Here is a 20,001-nt window from a genome sequence, read left to right as displayed (position 1 = left end):
CAACTTTGTCGTATAGATAGGTGATAAAGGATACCTATTGACAATCTTATCAATAACATGAGCGAATATATCGGCGACTGTAAGCTTTAACTTCAAACAATAAGGTCTACAATTGTATGCATTTAAGAACACGAAGTCTTGGGGCGTTGCAAATAAGACTTTCCGGTATAGGAATTGAGCTGATAGTGACATGAAGTGTGAAGGAAAGTTAGATTTGAATACGCTTTTGATAATATTATGTGTGTCTTAATACTTGGTGCAGTACAAGCGGGCGGTTCTTTTTTCCTTATTATCGTTTCTTTATTGTTAATTGCGAATGCAGCGGCTTATCACTTGTGTAAGAGAGTCGGAAGTGTTCGGATAACATTAGCCACTGGCGTTGAACGGTGAGTACACGTTTAATCAGTAAGTACTTACATTTTGAAATTATATTTCAGAAACTGTTTACGGATACCTTTCACTCTTGATGTTTATTTTTTTGATAGGTAAATAGTTTTTAACTTTGGATGACTACAACAAAAATACCATAGTATCTCTATTACCATTTTGTCTAGGTACCTACACATCGTACCTTACGAGGCGTTTATCTCCAGTAGAATACCATTCCATAAATACGTCCGGCCCATCTGGGGTAGTCAGCGACTGACTAATCCGACTGGCTAATCCTTTCAGCCATTGACTTTCGACTGGTTAATCTTTCACCACGGCGGCAAACTCTAGTATAGCTCTATATTTCTATATAGTGTTTGTAGACGGCATGATAAGAAGAATAAGATATAACATGGGAAATTAGAAATGTCTATAGTCACGCATGCATGTGCTATAATGTAGGGACTTCACAATTATAACACGAGTAGTTACGACAAACCAAAACACCTCATAACTTACACCAAACCTATCATTACAATCCCACCAAATTCGATTTCCAGACTATGCAGCATTAGCGACCTCACTCACTTATTGGCTACTTCGACAATGGCAAAGTTCATCAAGTCATTCTTCAATGGTCAGAGGCGTGCGTCCAAGCAAGACATTGATGAGGACTTTACGCCCCCTCTAGACAGTCGAAGGAAGCTGTCCATATCCAGGTCAGGAAGAATGAAACAGGCCAATAAGAAGAGACATTCACTGTCGTTGGAGCTGTATGGAGATGTGAGTTGAAAGTTTATTAAGTATAGGTGATTAAAATTGTCTTAATACATGTGGTACCATTAGTAAGCCGAAATCTGTTGACTCGGAGGTTCATTCTGATAATAAAATATATGTACTATGTAGGGTAACGTAACGTACCTAGGGACACTTTCGACTACCCCAACTTTGAATGAAGTTATCGCAGCGTACAACTAAGATATTAATGTGAAATTAACTTTATTCGGTAGGATATATAATCTATTATCACTGGTATTTGTGCTGGAGCTTTGGTGTGGTCAGATTTTTTAAAATTAAGATAAAAGTAAAAATGTTTGTTTTGACCCAAGGTACATTACACGTTTGTACCTTGGGACACCTTTAAGTGTACTTTGGGATAAATTGATCAATTATATTTTTGGTACAAAAAGTCTTGTAATCATCGTTATTTTATAACTACATTGACTTCAAATTATCATTAGTTTTTAACGAAATTATATTTTGCGATTATGTATGAATCTTACGAGTATGTTACAAATTGGAACATTCACTTTAAAGGAATATTTTCTCCTTCTTTTACTTTATCTACTGCTTGTTTCAAACGATCCAAACATACTGCAACTCTCTTCTTTCCAGTTTTACTCAGTCACTAATAAGAACAGAGATTTATGGCGTTATTTAGAAGTTAACAGTCTCCATAGTTCAAAACCATAGGATACAGTGTCCCAAGGTACAAACATTAATGGTGTCCCAAGGTACAAAAAAGCAATATTTAACAAAAATTTCAATATCTTTATTTTTATGTTAGGAATCTTTCAAATAATTGTCGTGTCATAAAATTAAATAACTGAAAATATATACGTGACATCCATGTCTCTATTTTGAGCATGCCTCAATGAGATAGAGCAACTGAAAAAACTATACAAAAGCTACTTTTGACTCCAAAAAACTTCATATTGTTTTCACCACACACTCGATGCCGGTATGATCACGAGACTCACTAGTTTTGCCAAGCGAGTAAAATACTATACCTAGGGTAGAATTTTAATGTGTTTACTTAGCCGGTTTTAAAAATACAATCAATGTCCCGAGGTACAAGCGTCCCAAGGTACGTTACGTTACCCTACCGTTTTTAACACCCTGTATACCGAGTATTACCCCTTTCAATAGAAAGATTCTCTTATCTTTCCCTATTAGAGCCGATCTGAATGTAGACTATCACAGGATGACTGTAATAGATATTGTTTTATGCTATGAACTTATGTAGAGTGTTGAACTGATTCCTATCTTCTACCATGCCACTTCAACGATTCTACGTAGCATTAATCATTTCTCTGAAAACTAATTCATTACAATACCATTAGGTACTTCAAACCTATTCAAAACCTTTTCATATCATTTTGTTTACATTACCTTAGACACGTTTAATATGATTTTCTAGAGGTAATAGGTATTAAACAACAAACTTGAACTTTCCAGAACCATCAAAGAGAAAAACCGGCGGCGAAAGAATACCACGTCCACGGCAAAAGCTATACCGATAACAGTAATCTCGAAAAACAAAAGACCGACCCAAAAACCGCAAAGAAAAAAGAACCTTCAGACAAAGGTAATAGTGAACAAATTAAAACGCCAGAAGAAGAAATCGATAGTGCCTTCGAAATTCTAGATAAGACATAGTGATTGAGATCTGCATGGGTTTTATAGTCGGGTTTCGTATGCAATTTGAGACTTTAATCTCGATAATGATAATAATATTGATAAGTTTGTTTGTGTGTAGGTATGAGCCGAGAGTATCATAATCATAAATTTATGACGTAAATAAAAAACCAGTTTAAAAATGGAATGGTAGGAAATTTTGTTTCAGTAGGCAATAGGTGGGCAATAGTCATCTGACAGTTTCCTCAGAGAATAATGTAAACGCTCAAAGTAATTCCTGTAGGTACTTATACCTAAATGTGAGTTAAGTATTTTGAAAGATTAAAGAGTTGAATAATGATTAAGCTGGGGTTGAGTTATATATTTGAAGTACCTACAATTGTTAAATTAAATTTATCTTTGCAGTTATACAGGGTTATTGGTATAAATAAGTAGTAATTTTAATTAAAAACAAATTATAAATGTAAATATCGGATATGTAATTAATTAATATAATATAGTGATTTTAAATACCTTGAATGGAATAATTAATTAATTAGTAAAACATAGCTGGTTGTTTTGGACATATCTTGGTGATACCTTAATCGATTTGGTATTGAATTATCTTGTTTGAAAGCTTATTAGTTGACCATGTTTTTAAGCTGAAGTGCACAAAAAAATGTCATATGAAAATCTTTTTTAATTTAATTTATTTGTTTTTGCGTTTTGAATATTTTTTCAAAATGTTTAACTATTTTGAGGTATTTTGTCTAATTTAAGTCGAATAATGCACATTTGATTATTTTAATTACTTTATTAAGGTGTTACTTATGCAAAACAACCAAAAAAATTATTGAAATGTGGCTAGTTTTTATTATTTTCGGTTTTAAGTATAAAATTTTGGCAAAAAATTAAAAAAAACCTTAAATATTAAATATCTTAGAAATGGTTAAGTTTAGGATAATGCATTATTGGGTTCAATCGACTGGAAATGCCTTCCTTTATCACCTCCTGAAAGGATCCGGTCTACTTACAAATAACCCTGTATTTGTATTTAGAGAATAAGCGCATGAATTTTATCTATAGCCATTAGGTGCAGCAATGTAGGTAGGTATTTAACATAAGTAGAGCCGGATAAGTGATTAAAATATACTTAATTTAATTTAGATATTTTGCTTTTTTAATTGAAAAGTAAAGACTGAAATTGATAAATTAGTTTGTTTTTATAAAGAATTGCGGATTTAGAATTGTATTTAGTATACATATACGGTTATTTGTTATGTAATTAGTTCAAAGATAGGAATCGCATTAAACTATTTGTGTACAAAAAATGCTTTTAATTTACTTTCATGACTGTTTATTTTATTAATAATTCGTAACTTATTATTATTGCCTATTCTATTCAGTAAATTAAATTATACTAAGTTACCTTACTGATACCTTAATGTTTGCTTCAGTAAAATATGATCACAGTTTCACCTTCTTCTTCTTAGGTTTGATGGGTAGAGGCCCGCCTATCTTGAACACCGTACTGGAAACAAGAACAAAATGAAATCAACGTCATATCAATAAGAAAACAAAATGGCGACCGTATTTACATGTTTTAATTATGAACGATAATAACTATATATTGGTCAAACTACGTTGTTCCTAGTTATATATAAACAGTGATGACTAGAGAAAACCAACGAATGTTCTCCCTACAGGGCTGGGGTAGGCAAAGGTGCATTGCACACCCAAGATATAACCCGTGACAGTGAAACTTTACATATATGGCCCGAATACAATTTGAATAGAAGATAATTAAAATTATTACTTACTGACATGTCGTGCAGATGGGGCTGAACTTGCAGAACACTGTAAAAGGAAATTCATTGGTGAAGAGATTTAAATTGTAACATATACCTAAATATTACATAGTAGTAAGTGATATTATTATATTATAATAATATCATCGTCACACTTACATAATATATATTATATTATATATTATTTTTGTTATATTCTCTATTCTATACTATTCTCTGTGGGGGTGTAAGTACCTGCACCTGGCTCTCTCGAATGGAACCTTTGTGCATATCCCCAAGGTCTAAACTGCCTTCCTAAGCTTGGACCATTTCCCACCACGCTGGTCCACTGCGGGTTGGTGGGTTCACATATCTAGATGTGCTAGATCTAGATATGCAGGTTTCCTCACGATGTTTTCCTTCACCGTAAGAGCGATGGTATACATTGTACTTAAGTTAAAAGAACTCATTGGTACATGTCAGCGCCGGGATCGAACCCGCATCTCTGGCGTGAGAAGCGGGCGCTTACCCGACTGAGCTACCACCGCACCGCTATTTTTGTTATAGTATGTATAAGGATTATGTATTGTATATGTAACTTAAAGGTATATATTTATTAATTTTATTATACATGTACTATATATGTATAAGTAAGTATATTCTAGTGTTTATGGATATTTAAAAAAAAACTTTTTCCTCTCAGTCTATATATTTTATAAACTGAGAGGAAAAATAGTATCACACTCCTATCACTTTCTCTACAATGCCCAAGGTTAACTGGAAGAATAATTTAATAATAAATAAATAATAGCACTTTAATAATAATATGTAGGGTGGAACGCCTTCCGGCCTAAAACAGCTACGAATATTCGTTACATGAAGAAAGCGATGATTCGACGCCCCAAGGCTCTTGTGAATAACTTTCGTTCTACGACTTTTGGTAGTTAATGTTTCTGGAATTAATACGACCCAAATTTTGGCAAACTGTTATCATCACAATTCACAACCCATCACGTTCCTACTGCTGGGGAACAGGTCTCCTTCCAGGGAAGGGTTTTAGGCCTAGTCCACCACGCTGGCCTAGTGCGGGTTGGTGAACGCCAACACAAGCAAGCTTGTGCTGAGAGAGTTGTCGGGTAAAACCCGCCTGCCTATCTCCCTGTAATCTATGACTGACCGCTGAGGCACACGGAGCACACGTAGCCGGTCGTCACCAGCTCGCGGTGACAGAAGCACGCGGCCCGGTAGTCGACTCTCCCCCGGCCGGGTAGCACCAGCTTGGAGCGTTGGGCCACGCAGGGGAGGAAGACCCACTGGAAAGATAAAATATTATTGTGAAATTTAAAATATTTTTCTCCTTTCTCACCTGTGATTTAATAAGTGGCGACGATAATATCTTTGAAGGGGAAGACTGTGTGGAAAAATATAGTTACCTATCATGTTATATGGTCAGGTACATGTGAAATATAGTGAGGGCAGCTTCGCCATTGGTAGGCATAGACTAGGCCATATTTGCACATGAAAGCGCTCCATCGATGTTAACGTAGATATAACAATTTGCGTAGGTATATTAAGGTAGACGATATTGGCGCCATATTCAATTCAGTTAATTAGCTTTGACATTGGTAACCAGATGGCGTTAATTTCCATACAAATGACATACAACATAAAGCACTCGGTACATACGAGTAGATACTGCAGCGTGGCCTCCAGAGAAGGCACCTTCAGGTACAGGCCGCCGGTGATGTCGCAGCCCTGCTGCAGCAGAGACAGGTGCTTGTCTAGAGAGCACACGTCTATCACTACTCGCCGCTTCTGTTTAGTCACTAGATGGCGCTAGTGTCTGCTAGCTAGTATATGTCAATGACGAAAGAAAAAAGAGGACTTGACGGAAACTAAGATGGCGTAAAATTTCCTTGAAAAATTGGAACAAGCAAGTCGCTTTGACAACTGAAGTGCTTGTTGGTTGGTTGGTTGCAATGACGTTTTTTTCGTCATTGGTTGGTTGGCTGACATGGCGACCGGCCGCAGTGTTGTCACTTTAGGCAAAGACAAAACTATTGTTGTCCTTTTTTACGTACGAACAATAATAAGTTAAAAAGAGACGACGATATGTTTTTAAGTAACGATGTTAATGCCGGGTCCTCTCTTTTTTCTTTCGTCATTGGTATAAATATAGACTACAGTCGGTACATACGAGTAGATACTGCAGCGTGGCCTCCAGAGAAGGCACCTTCAGGTACAGGCCGCCGGTGATGTCGCAGCCCTGCTGCAGCAGAGACAGGTGCTTGTCTAGAGAGCACACGTCTATCACTACTCGCCGCTTCTGTTTAGTCCCTAGATGGCGCTAGTGTGCATACAAATGACACATAACAGTGCTAGCTATAATGTGGCAAGTTACTTGGCGACCTTCCTTGCGGGGTGAAAGAAGTGGCGGGGGCGAGGTAGCATGACATGCTACACACGTAGAAAAGTGTGCCCGGATTAATCTCGCGATAGCTTGTAACTATTTCTGACGTAAGTAAAATTTTATTCTATGAGTGTTCCCGTAAATGTCATATTTAGCTTAAAATTTATAGTTTGACAGCATTAAAATTTGGGTGTTTACCTTCAGAATATCTACCAATTTGAATTTATTTATGTAAAAGTGTTTTATTTTATAAATCAATTTCCATGTCACTTTCATGTTCACTCTCTGTTTGAACTTGTTCATCGTCGTCGTCATCCTCATTTTCATCATCGTTTTCATTAACTTCAATTATAAATCTAAGACAAAAATCAAAAAACATTATACCTACTTTGAAGTATAATGTACTAGAGTACGCCAGTCATATTAGTTCAGTGTACACCTATAATATTTTATGTTTAATTTACATTAAATTATAAATAAACAATAACATACCTGTCCAATACATCGTCAAATACTCTATCAGATTTACAATATTCGTCTTAATTTTTTATGACATGGTCGTCACAATTTCTCCACTTTACAGGCGAATAATTAGAGAAAAGCAACTCTAAGGCCGTCTTGCATAACAAAGTTAAATAAAATTAAATAGTTTGCCTCTTGCTCTGACAGTATAATGTCAGAGCAAGAGGTCATAGATTTAATTTTATTTAACTTTGTTGTGCAAGACGCCCTAAGTCTTTTATCTCTTTATCTAAGTTAGAGTCAATCGACGTTCTTACGAGCTCGCCTTTCACGTACCGCCACACAAGTTCAATAGGATTCAATTCCGGGTGGTATGGGGGTAGGCGAAGCACGATATGACCATTTTCTTTCAAAATTTCATCAATTTTGTAATTTTTCTCTGTGTTTTGCTCATTAATTACTTTCATTAAATCACATAAATTTTGGTTGCTTTCCTAGTTACAAGAACTGACAACTGACGCACTGTCATATGGACTCTTCGTCTTTGTTGTTTACTTTTTCGTATCTGACTGCGCAGTACCAACCTTTAGCGGCGTAGCATGACTGATCCGGTACGCTGTTCTACAAGAAGCCCCTATATTGAGACATTATACGATTTGTTGTTTTTAACGTTATTTTGTTGGCGAATTATAGATACCTAATAATAATATAATGATAATATTAAAAAGGCCTCAACACTCATCCTAAGACTAATGGTCTCAGGATCAATGATCTCATGTGGGTCGCACTCAAATAATGACAGATTATATAAGACATGTGGCCGCCTCGGCTGCGCGGCCGAGACTGCCGTAACAATGACATGCAGTGCACGCGTTGCCCTTCACCCCTTCCCCATCCCGCTACCCGCTGTCGTCTTGGGTACCTCGTCCCCTCCGCGTCTTTCACCCCGCAAGGAGGGTCGCCAAGCAACTTGCCAATCTATAGTATACGTGGTGTTGCAAAAAGGGTATAGGTACTAAGCCGAAACCTACATGTGCAGCATGTTATATCTAAGCCCAAAAATTTAATCAGAAATTCAAAATTCGCGAAAAAAAAAAACATTTTCCATAAAAATTTGGTTGGTCACGACACTTTTTACTATAGAGAATGTCTTTATTTTTCCCGAATTTCAACACTTTTTGCAACACCCTGTATGTAGACTACAGTCGGTACATACGAGTAGATACTGCAGCGTGGCCTCCAGAGAAGGCACCTTCAGGTACAGGCCGCCGGTGATGTCGCAGCCCTGCTGCAGCAGAGACAGGTGCTTGTCTAGAGAGCACACGTCTATCCCTACTCGCCGCTTCTGTTTAGTCACTAGATGGCGCTAGTGTGCATACAAATGACACACAACAGTGCTAGCTAGTGTAAAAGGACTTGACTGCAAAGAAACACAGGTTAAGCGAGACTGGTTTATTCACACATACCGCACAATATATTCTCAAATAGTAATGACGAGTTACCCTACATATTAATACATCACAATATCTCCCTTCTTTAAGTTATTTGTATCACTATAAATTACACAAGAAGTTTCACTTAATTAGATTTAACTTTTTAATTAAACCTAACAAACGATTTAGACAATATGGATGTTATGCAAGTTTAAACAATAAAGAAACATCTTAAGTTGTATTATGTACAATATATGTATGACTTGATTAATCAATGATCATAATATCTACGATCTACGTCCCCCGTAAAAAAATAGCATAAGTATAGGCACTTACATATGTATATGGTCGTACTTATAGTCTACAAGTTAATGATACATATAGTGTTAACTATCTCATTATTACTGTTACATAACATATGTGGAACTTGTTTACGCATAAATAATAATACAAGTAAGTACCTATGGCTAATTAGACCTATCATCGTTAAGTATAAACAAAAACTTAGGTATCAAGTAGACACTGAAAATATACTTAAGTACACCATAAACAAACTAGAATAAAAATATCTTGGTATATTTACTAAAATATGTTATTTAGGTATAAGTACGTATATCATACATTTAAGTTAATTGAACTAACGGCGCCGAGGGCGGGTGTTAACATATTCGCCTGAAGCAGACGGGCTCGTGGTGCATGGGTGTGGAGTGAATACTTCAGCGTTACCTGCCGCAGCGGGGTCGCCGCGGGGCGGGGACTCCCACCTGTCATGTACTGGCGAGGTCGCCTCAGCAGCCAGCGGCTCACTACGACTGATCTCATCTGCAGCAGGAGTTGAATACCTCATTGGCCTCTTGTTAGGCATAAGCTGATCAATGTGCTTCTTTTGTTCACCTTGACCTGACTTCACCTTGTAAGTGACGGCTCCTGTTCGCTCCGTAATCTCACCTTCTTCCCACTTCTCCCCATGTTTAGAGAAATTTCTAAAGAGTATATTGTCACCTGGCTGCAACTCTCGACTCGAACCCTTGGCGTAGTCGAGTTGCTTCTCCTGCGCAGCCTGTACCACGTCGGCCGTGCTGGGGCGCAGCAGGTCGAGGCGCATGCGCAGGCGGCGGCCCAGCATGCCCACCGCCGGCTCGCGGCCCGTCGTCGCGTGTAAACTGTTTCTATAAACTAGTAAAAAGTTTTGAATGGCCCTTTCAACATTGTCTCCCTCGGCGGTAGCTTTTTTTATTACCTTTTTCACCGTTTTGACGGCGTTTTCAGCCGCACCGTTGCTTGAAGGGTGATAGGGCGCTGTCAAGATGTGTTTGACTCCATTACAAACTAGGAACTTTTCAAAATCAGCGGATGTAAACGGCGGTCCGCCGTCTGAAACCAACTGTTTTGGTAGGCCAAAGCGAGAAAATGTTTCTCTCAATTTGGCCGTCACGAGAGTGGCAGTTGTGCCCCTAGCCATGGGGAACACCTCGATCCATTTCGAGTGGGCGTCGATTATAACAAAGTAATAAATACCTTGATGTTGGAGAAAATCCACGTGCAGCCTGCACCACGGCTCGCTGGGCCACACGTAGGGCACGGGCGCGGCGTGAGGCGGCGCGTCCCGCTGCGCGCGGCACGGGGCGCACTCCGCCGCGCGCGCCTCGATGTCGGCGTCCAGGCGCGGCCACCACACGTAGCCGCGCGCCAGCTGCTTCATGCGCACCACGCCCGCGTGGCCCGCGTGCACCTCGTCCAGCACCTGCGCGCGCAGCCGCGCCGGCACCACCACGCGCCAGCCCCACACGATGCAACCGTGAGAGATGTGGAGGTTCTCTCGTCGATGGAAGTACGGCTTCTCCTCCTCTTCGACGTCCAATGGCCAACCACTCATCACATACCCATATACTTTGCATAAGGTTTTATCATTTTTAGTTTCTGTAGCCACCTGTTTGTGGCTGAGAGGAAAGCTGTCCTCTACGAAGTGTAAATATGCCGCGTCATCGTTGTACTCAGACTCAGTTTTACTTACCGGTACAGGCCGCCGGTGATGTCGCAGCCCTGCTGCAGCAGAGACAGGTGCTTGTCTAGAGAGCACACGTCTATCACTACTCGCCGCTTCTGTTTAGTCACTAGATGGCGCTAGTGTGCATACAAATGACACACAACAGTGCTAGCTAGTGTAAAAGGACTTGACTGCAAAGAAACACAGGTTAAGCGAGACTGGTTTATTCACACATACCGCACAATATATTCTCAAATAGTAATGACGAGTTACCCTACATATTAATACATCACAATATCTCCCTTCTTTAAGTTATTTGTATCACTATAAATTACACAAGAAGTTTCACTTAATTAGATTTAACTTTTTAATTAAACCTAACAAACGATTTAGACAATATGGATGTTATGCAAGTTTAAACAATAAAGAAACATCTTAAGTTGTATTATGTACAATATATGTATGACTTGATTAATCAATGATCATAATATCTACGATCTACGTCCCCCGTAAAAAAATAGCATAAGTATAGGCACTTACATATGTATATGGTCGTACTTATAGTCTACAAGTTAATGATACATATAGTGTTAACTATCTCATTATTACTGTTACATAACATATGTGGAACTTGTTTACGCATAAATAATAATACAAGTAAGTACCTATGGCTAATTAGACCTATCATCGTTAAGTATAACACCACGCCCGCGTGGCCCGCGTGCACCTCGTCCAGCACCTGCGCGCGCAGCCGCGCCGGCACCACCACGCGCCAGCCCCACACGATGCAACCGTGAGAGATGTGGAGGTTCTCTCGTCGATGGAAGTACGGCTTCTCCTCCTCTTCGACGTCCAATGGCCAACCACTCATCACATACCCATATACTTTGCATAAGGTTTTATCATGTTTAGTTTCTGTAGCCACCTGTTTGTGGCTGAGAGGAAAGCTGTCCTCTACGAAGTGTAAATATGCCGCGTCATCGTTGTACTCAGACTCAGTTTTACTTACCGGTAGTGGTAGGCGCGACAACCCATCAGCATTTCCGTTCTTTTCGGTTGGAACAAACACGATGTCGAAGTCGTAGGCGGCTAATCTTACCGCATACCGCTGCAGTCGGCTGGCCGCCGTCTCCGGAATACCTTTCTTACGCCCAAAAATATAGCTCAGTGGTTTGTGGTCACTTCGTAATGTGAAGTGACGACCAAAGAGGTACTGGTGGTGACGCGTCACGCCGTACACGATGGCGAGCGCCTCCTTGTCGATCTGGCTGTAGCGCTGCTCGGCGGCATTGAGCGTGCGCGAGGCGCAGCACAGCACGCGCTCGCTGCCGTCGGGGTGGCGCTGCGCCAGCACGGCGCCCAGCCCGTACGCGCTGCTGTCCACCGCCAGCACCAGCGGCAGTGTCGGGTCGTAGTGGCACAACACCGGGTCGCTACTCAACTTCTCTTTGACCGTTTTAAAAGCCACTTCGCACGATTCAGACCACACCCACTTTGTACCTTTTTTAAGTAATGCGTACATTGGTTGTAAAATTGAGCTAAGATTCTGTATAAACCGGGCATAGTAATTTATCAAACCTAGCGCCGCTCGTAACTGTGATACATTAACTGGCGCAGGCATGTTTGTAATGGCTTCGACTTTACTTTTGTCTGTATGTAATCCGTGCTTATTTATCCTATACCCTAAGTAACAAATTTCTTCTTTGAAAAACTCGCACTTGGAAAACCTGATAGTTAGCCCCGCCTCTTTTAATCTATCTAAAACAGCCCTTAAATTATACATGTGTTCGTTTGTGTCCCGGCCCGTCACACAGATATCGTCGATAAATGCGACTACATGTTTTAATCCACTAAGGGCGGATTCGGCCAACGTCGAGTAACTATTTACTCACGAGTAAACTACCAGTTACTCGCGAGTAAGCAGATTTTGCATTCTACCAAACCTGACAACAAGATAACTAGCTTATCCCAAGAATAAAATGTTATACCGCCAAAATTGACCGTGTAACGAGCTTATCCGAGAGTAATTTTGTAATGGCGGCAGCACATCAGCTGATTAGAAAACCGTCATAATGACATATAAACACATCTGTCAAAACATAAACAAAAGTACGTTAAAAGGCAAAGTCTCAGAATAACAACAGCGAATAAAATTTTAAAACATAAACAATTTCATACTTTTATAATCCATTCAAACTAAGTTGGCATGTCATTTCTATTGCATGCTTTGAAACGCAGCTATTTTTATTTTAGTTGCATTACAGTTTCGTTCCTCGTTCATTCAATTTAATCATGGTATAACTTGGTAGAATGCAAATGTACTTATCCTAGATATTTACTCGCGTATAATTTTAATCCCGGTATAGTTATTCTCGTGTAACGTGATGTTTGGACGAATTCACCCTAAGGGTTTCTGTAATCAACTTTTGGAACATCTCCGGTAAACACTTAATACCGAAGGGTGCGCGCCGGTACACAAACATACCTACATGAGTCGTAATTGTTGTTAAAGGTTGTGACTCATCTGACAATTTTAACTGTAAATACGCATTTTTAAGATCCAGTTTAGTATATTTTTCGCCCCCACTGAGCGCTGCAAACATTTCTTCAATCCGTGGTAACGGATAGTGAAAATCTTTTAAAAGTTTATTAACTGTAATTTTAAAATCGCCACAAATGCGAATGGAACCATCTGGTTTAATTATAGGTACAATAGGTGTCCCGTAATCGGCACGCTCGACCTTCTCAATGATTCCTTCCCGTTGCAGTCTGTCCAACTCATTCTCAACCGGAATGCGTAGCGCTAGTGGGAGCGCGCGAGCTTTAAAAAATATCGGTGTACTATCAGTTAAATACAATGTTATCTCATGTTTAAATGTGCCCATTTGATCGGTAAAAACTTCAGGAAATTGTTCTTTTAGCTTTAAAACCGTTGGGTCGAGAGTCTCTTTTAGATTGTAAAGGTTAATCGATTTTAATTGTAGTTCACGTAGCCACCGACGGCCTAGGAGTGGCGGCCCGCCGCGCGAGATAACGAACAATGGCAGTGTGACCGCCTCGCCGCCCTCACAGCTGACGCTCACCGATACTCGACCTAACGGTATTATAGCATCTCCAGTGTACGATTGTAACCTAATGTCATCTTGAATAATAGGCAAATGAGACAAATGTTGGTCATAAAAAGTCTTAGAAACAGCTGATATTTTGCTACCAGTATCAATTTCAAACACAATACTTTGTTTTTCAACTAACAATTTACAATAATAAGGGCCATCTTTCATGTTATGAACAGCTATTTCTTTAATACTGTAAAGTCCATCATACCCGTCATTGTCCGAGTCCGAGGTTTCCTCCTGTAAGTAATTTTGATATCTGCCGGCACTTTTACCATTTTTACAAACGGCCGATAAATGACCTTTCACTTGACACTTGTCACACACGTATGACCTATAGCGACACTTGTTAGGCGCGTGGGCATCCTTGCCACACCGCCAACACGGCTGCCGCTGCTGGCGCGCCGGTGCGCCCTGGCGTGGGGGCGCGGGGGCGCTGCCCACCCGATGCACACCTTCTGCCGCCACGAGTCTCGCCGAGCCGGCCGCGGCCCACGGCGCGGCGCCCCCAGCGGCCCCCGCAGCCTCCGCCGCGTGCCGCTCCGCCGCCTCCAGTGCCAGCGCCAGCTCCACCGCCTTCTTGTAGTCCAGCGACTGCTCCGCGAACAGCCGGGAGCGCATGTCGTCACTGCGCAGTCCCGACACGAACTGGTCCCGGATGTTTTCTTCAAGCTTGTTACCGAAGTTGCAATAGGTGGCCAGATGTTTTAGGTGTTGAAGGAAACTTCCGATCGATTCGCCCTCATTCTGACGTCGTTGTCTGAACGTGTGGCGTTCGGCGATTTCTGAACGTCTTGGTTCTAGATGGTTCTCGACGAGTTCGACCAGCTCGGTGAAGGTCTTGGTCTCGGGGTGGTTCGGAGCGCACAGGTCGCACATGAGCGCGTAGGTCGCAGCCCCGACATGCGTTAACAACGTGGCCACGCGCAACTCACTTTTTATTTCGTTCAACAAAATGAACTGCTCCGCAAGTCGCACATAAGCTGTCCAACTATTACGCCCGTCGAGGTCAAATTCGTGTAGTTTACCCAACGGCATTTTCACTAAATTCACCAATTCGTCGCCACTGTAAAAGGACTTGACTGCATAGAAACACAGGTTAAGCGAGACTGGTTTATTCACACATACCGCACAATATATTCTCAAATAGTAATGACGAGTTACCCTACATATTAATACATCACAGCTAGTATACGCGGTGTTGCAAAAAGGGTGTAGCGACACATGTTATAGTCACGTTTTGCAATGTAAGCTTTCTAGTAACTTCCAGGAGCGAACAATGCGCAGACGCTAGTCGTCTCGCGCCCGTCATGTAACTAACACACTTTGAGAAATGTAATTTGGTTATCATGTATAGTAATTCAGTAAACAGTTTGGCCTCAAGAAATCCTGCATTCGTTATTTACCACAACCCCGTAGTCACCCTCATATAACCCTAAATTGGTGACCCCGACGTGATATAACGCTAAAAGGGTATACTAAGCCGAAACCTACATGTGCAGCATGTTATATGTAAGCCCAAAAATGAAATCAGAATTTCAAAATTCGCGAAAAAAAAAGTCATTCTCCATAGTAAAATGTCACGTGACCAACAAAGTTTATTTTTTCAACACCCTGTATAGTACATACCCTCATATAACCCTACCCATACGTAGTACATACGAGTAGGTACTGCAGCGTGGCCTCCAGAGAAGGCACCTTCAGGTACAGGCCGCCGGTGATGTCGCAGCCCTGCTGCAGCAGAGACAGGTGCTTGTCTAGAGAGCACACGTCTATCCCTACTCGCCGCTTCTGTTTAGTCACTAGATGGCGCTAGTGTGCATACAAATGACAAACAACAGTAACTATAATGTATTTTTTCTTATATGGCCCAGATTTTCAGCAGTCTTGAAGTGTATTTTTATTTGAATTAATTTAAAAACTAAGTTATAAAATTAAACATAATGACAAATGAAATACTCACAAGTAAAAATGATTGCTTCCGTAATTTAACAATTTATTTTGGCTGTAGTTTATTTGTTTAATAGTATTTTGATTAAAAAGACACAAAAAGATTGTTTACCTTTTAAGCCAAATAAGAATGAAAACAGTGGAAGGTAAGTAAGCTAGCTCTTACTGTGATTTAACAATTTATTTTGGCTGTAGTTTATTTGTTTAATAGTATTTTGATTAAAAAGACACAAAAAGATTGTTTACTTTTTAAGCCAAATAAGAATGAAAACAGTGGAAGGTAAGTAAGCTAGCTCTTACTGTGATATGTGATCCTGGTACTTTTTCTTAGCCAAAACGAGATTGCGGCCGGGGGTAAGCTATTACTTCTTACTGTGCTTTGTGATTCTGGTACATTCTGCAAGAATGAAGTAGACTACAGTCGGTACATACGAGTAGGTACTGCAGCGTGGCCTCCAGAGAAGGCACCTTCAGGTACAGGCCGCCGGTGATGTCGCAGCCCTGCTGCAGCAGAGACAGGTGCTTGTCTAGAGAGCACACGTCTATCACTACTTGCTGTTTCTGTGGACAGAAATTAAAGAAATTATGAGTTGTATTTTAAAATTCAACATTGTCGTTGAGTAATGCCGAGGGAATAAAGGAAATTACAACTAAGATCGACCTTATAGATTTTATAAGGGCTTTACCCCTTTAAGTGCCGTTTTTGGCATTTTTAAACCTACTTTTAGATTCTAGGTACCTACTACAGGTTTTAGGAAGTCAGTTGAGATAATTTGAACTCCAAGGGAACCGGGATTACTTTCCAGCTGGTGCATAACTATGTGATATTACAGCATAGTAGAAGTTTACGATTAGTAAAATCTACTTATAATTTAACGTCTATATAATATGGGTTGAAAACACTCTCTACCAACTTCAATAATCCATTCAAATCTAAGGGCTAACACACAATAACAAACCAGCTTGTTGGCCTTGTTGTAATGAGAAAAGTCGAGGATTAAAAACCAAACTATCTAATATAAACCCAAGTATTTTATTACCTGTGCAGTAAAGAACACGTTCATGTAGTTGATGTACTGCGCTGCCGTATCACTGCTGCCCGTCACTATGAGGATATGGCTAGTCCAATCTAGTCCTTATTACCTGTGCAGTAAAGAACACGTTCATGTAGTTGATGTACTGTGCCGCCGTATCGCTGCTGCCCGTCACTATGAGGATGCGGCTAGTCCAATCTAGTCCTTATTACCTGTGCAGTAAAGAACACGTTCATGTAGTTGATGTACTGGGCCGCCGTGTCACTGCTGCCCGTCACTATGAGGATGCGGCTAGTCCAATCTAGTCCTTATTACCTGTGCAGTAAAGAACACGTTCATGTAGTTGATGTACTGGGCCGCCGTGTCACTGCTGCCCGTCACTATGAGGATGCGGCTCGACATGCGCAGGCCCGGGGTCAGCTGGCGACGCATCTGGGAATGTGGGTGGGGAAATTTCATAATTAAGTGCCGTTAGGAGCTTAGCCTTATTGCTGTGGTCAGGTTTTTCAGAGATATGGTATGGTATGGTATGTTGCTATGGATGGTTTTGATATCTATCAAATATATTTACTCATTGGTTCTCATAGCATAGCACCATTGTTAACGGATTTCTTTCACATCATCATAATGCCCTTAATAGTCAAGACATGGGCCTCCTCGAAGACTGGATGTTTTAGGCAGGTTGGAGAGGATAAACAAGCTCTATTAAATGAGTACAGTTTGGTTCATACAATGTGGTAGTCCTGAAATTGGCAGTAAATACATATTTGTACCTTTTCAAACTAGCAAACTGCCTATTAATATTCTTTCAAATATTGTTAGTTGGTTTGTTTGAAAAAGCACAAAAGTGTAATCACTCACCTATTATACTGTATCACTAGAATTAAATAAATAAGTAAGTAGTAAGACTTTTAGTCTAATTACTCAATACTTTATATCTTTTGCTGAGTTTACATACCCTGGCTATGTAGCAGAGTGCCATGGCGAGCGCGCCGGCCAGCAGCGACTCCCCCGGCTTCTCATCCGGTGGCTGACTCTTTATCAGGTTCACTAGTCTGGGAAAATGAATAGAAATCATCATCATCATCAATTCTTTTATTTATTAAGTTGCAGTTTTAATAATAATGAATTATGGATGTCTATTGAATAAGAATGTACACTAGGTTAAAGTTATTATTGTATTGTTTGATAGAGAACTTTAAAATATCTATTAATCCCTTTATCATTAACCAGAATAGGGCTTAACAGTAGGGTTTGCAGTATCTTTCTCCATTTGGGTCCATCTTTTAGTCCTAGTTCTGTAGCCTGTTTTTTTGGATGGGTTATAGAAAAGCAACACTTATATTATACATTAAATGTGAATGAAATTGCATGAAATTTTGATAAATATTACCTCATTTTAATAGTCTTTTCAACCAAAGTGAACAGCTCATACTGGCCATCTATCTGTCGGACATCCAATGGCTTGCCCGGAGAAGGGTACAGGTATTCACTGTAAAATATTAAACAACAAGATTAGCACTTTTGAACATGTAACACAGAATATGAACACCTACTGGGTGTGCACAAAGAGTTTCCTCAAGTAACCTATTCCTTACATAGAATAGAATGGAATATGATTTTTATATGAATAGTAAAACAAACAAAAAAATACATTAGGGATAATAGGTGGCCTTATTGCTAAGAGCAATATCTTACATACATCCAGTGTACCCTAAATAGTAAGCAACTGACTGGCTTGTATCCTTTAACCACGGTGACAAACCTTATTCTACCTATTACTAACACAATACAAAGAACTAACCTTTTATGAAAATGGCAGCCAATAACCGCTAGCTCGTTTCTGGCTTTCTGCATGAGATGTGAGTTGGCGAATGAGATGACGGCATCGAGGCAGCTTGTCAACACCTTCGGGTCCTCAGTTATGTATCGTTGATTGGGGTTTGTATCCACTATTATTACTAAAAGACTACTGTCTGAAGGCACTGGAAAAATACATGTTTGGAAATGAATATTGTAATTAGAACAAGGATTTAATATGAATGTTACGAAACGAATACAGTGGATAGTCCATACAGGCTACAGCTAGTAATTTTTAAGTTTAAGAATGTAAATTTGAAGGTTAGGTTGACTTGGGAATCGTTCTGCAAATATAAACTTACCATCGTCATCTGCCATATTAATAAAAAATTAAGGGAGAAATGCGTCTTTTTATAAATCAATTATTTAGTTTACTTATTTATTTTTGTTTAAAAACCAAAATAACAACAAACACGAACGCGACTTACGCGACCTACTGAACACCTGAACATGACATTGACAAATGACAGTCACAGTAAATGACAGTGACAGTTTAGAATCACAGAGTAAAAATCGTAACTCCATAAAGGTTATTATTCTGAGAACACAAACATTCCCATTCCCATTACTAACATGGAACTTATACAAATATACAGGATGTTATAAAGCTGTATACTGTAAGAGCTGAAGTAGGATTTGTAACCGTGGTAAGGTGATAAGCCAGTTATGCACTCGTAAGTCTCGTAACACCTGATGCAGCAACAGCAGCATAGGTAGGTAGTTCCATAGCAATGCCACATGATTGTATGTGCGTTGCGTTAGTGCTGCGTTTACTGAATCAGTAAAACATCACGGACTCGGGTGTAAGTTGAACTGATGAACGGTGATAGACGCATCGTGTTGCAAGTCGATGTAAAACGACGGAGCGTCATCGTCACTGACTCACCGCTCAGTCGACATGGCCAAATACAATGCTCCTGTGGCATCGCTATTACATACGGTATGTACCTACTATTTTGGGAAGTGAGTGAGAACAGAGAAAATGACTACTACTTACTACTCCAGTATGGTTAGCTGAGAAACACATCAGAACTTCTGCTATTTCATATTTTAAGGCGTATTGTCAGAAAATCTAAAAAGCGCTCATCTTAATCTTAGTAGAAACTGTGCTGGCCAAAGAAAGCCAGCTGAGGTGCCATGCTCAGTAGAAGAACAATTCAAAGCCAGTGGCGGATTAAGAGCATCGGGGGCCCTAAGCA

At 40.0% G+C, this 20,001-nt stretch overlaps 2 protein-coding genes across 3 annotated transcripts; one reads left to right on the top strand and one right to left on the bottom strand.

Moving 5' to 3' along the window:
* Positions 1 to 215: 215 nt before the first annotated feature.
* LOC125490658 lies at positions 216 to 3,031 on the top strand. Its single transcript, XM_048630532.1, has 3 exons — positions 216 to 386; positions 930 to 1,152; positions 2,608 to 3,031. Exons 1-3 carry the CDS (start codon positions 238 to 240, stop codon positions 2,806 to 2,808), a joined length of 573 nt encoding a protein of 190 aa, XP_048486489.1. The 5' UTR covers positions 216 to 237; the 3' UTR covers positions 2,809 to 3,031.
* Positions 3,032 to 3,976: 945 nt separating this feature from the next.
* Positions 3,977 to 19,164, bottom strand: LOC105389558 (general transcription factor IIH subunit 3). Of its 2 annotated transcripts, XM_048630531.1 has the most exons (9): positions 19,105 to 19,164; positions 18,747 to 18,927; positions 18,336 to 18,434; positions 17,901 to 17,997; positions 17,258 to 17,374; positions 16,341 to 16,469; positions 5,731 to 5,866; positions 4,587 to 4,623; positions 3,977 to 4,297 (listed from the first exon to the last, which is right to left on the bottom strand). In XM_048630531.1, exons 1-9 carry the CDS (start codon positions 19,118 to 19,120, stop codon positions 4,234 to 4,236), a joined length of 876 nt encoding a protein of 291 aa, XP_048486488.1. In that variant the 5' UTR covers positions 19,121 to 19,164; the 3' UTR covers positions 3,977 to 4,233. The 2 variants fall into 2 exon arrangements, with proteins under 2 accessions (XP_048486488.1, XP_048486487.1); XM_048630530.1 differs by lacking the exons at positions 3,977 to 4,297; positions 4,587 to 4,623; positions 5,731 to 5,866 and adding an exon at positions 17,052 to 17,132 and having other exon boundaries at positions 16,263 to 16,469; positions 17,339 to 17,374.
* Positions 19,165 to 20,001: the final 837 nt, after the last annotated feature.

This window comes from Plutella xylostella, chromosome 26, assembly GCF_932276165.1.
Source record: "Plutella xylostella chromosome 26, ilPluXylo3.1, whole genome shotgun sequence".
NCBI lineage: Eukaryota > Metazoa > Arthropoda > Insecta > Lepidoptera > Plutellidae > Plutella > Plutella xylostella.
The sequence above is the reverse complement of the archived record's forward strand: the minus strand, read 5'-3'. Positions and strand labels throughout refer to the sequence as shown.

Coding starts and splice junctions, on each gene's coding strand:
- LOC125490658 (XM_048630532.1), top strand. CDS start 238: ATGTGTGTCTTAATACTTGGTGCAGTACAAGCGGGCGGTTCTTTTTTC. Junction 387..929: donor TTAGCCACTGGCGTTGAACG/GTGAGTACACGT, acceptor TTCGATTTCCAG/ACTATGCAGCATTAGCGACC. Junction 1,153..2,607: donor CGTTGGAGCTGTATGGAGAT/GTGAGTTGAAAG, acceptor TGAACTTTCCAG/AACCATCAAAGAGAAAAACC.
- LOC105389558 (XM_048630531.1), bottom strand. Junction 16,470..17,257: donor ACGTGTTCTTTACTGCACAG/GTAATAAGGACT, acceptor TTCTGTCCACAG/AAACAGCAAGTAGTGATAGA. Junction 4,298..4,586: donor CCCATCTGCACGACATGTCA/GTAAGTAATAAT, acceptor TCTTGTTTCCAG/TACGGTGTTCAAGATAGGCG.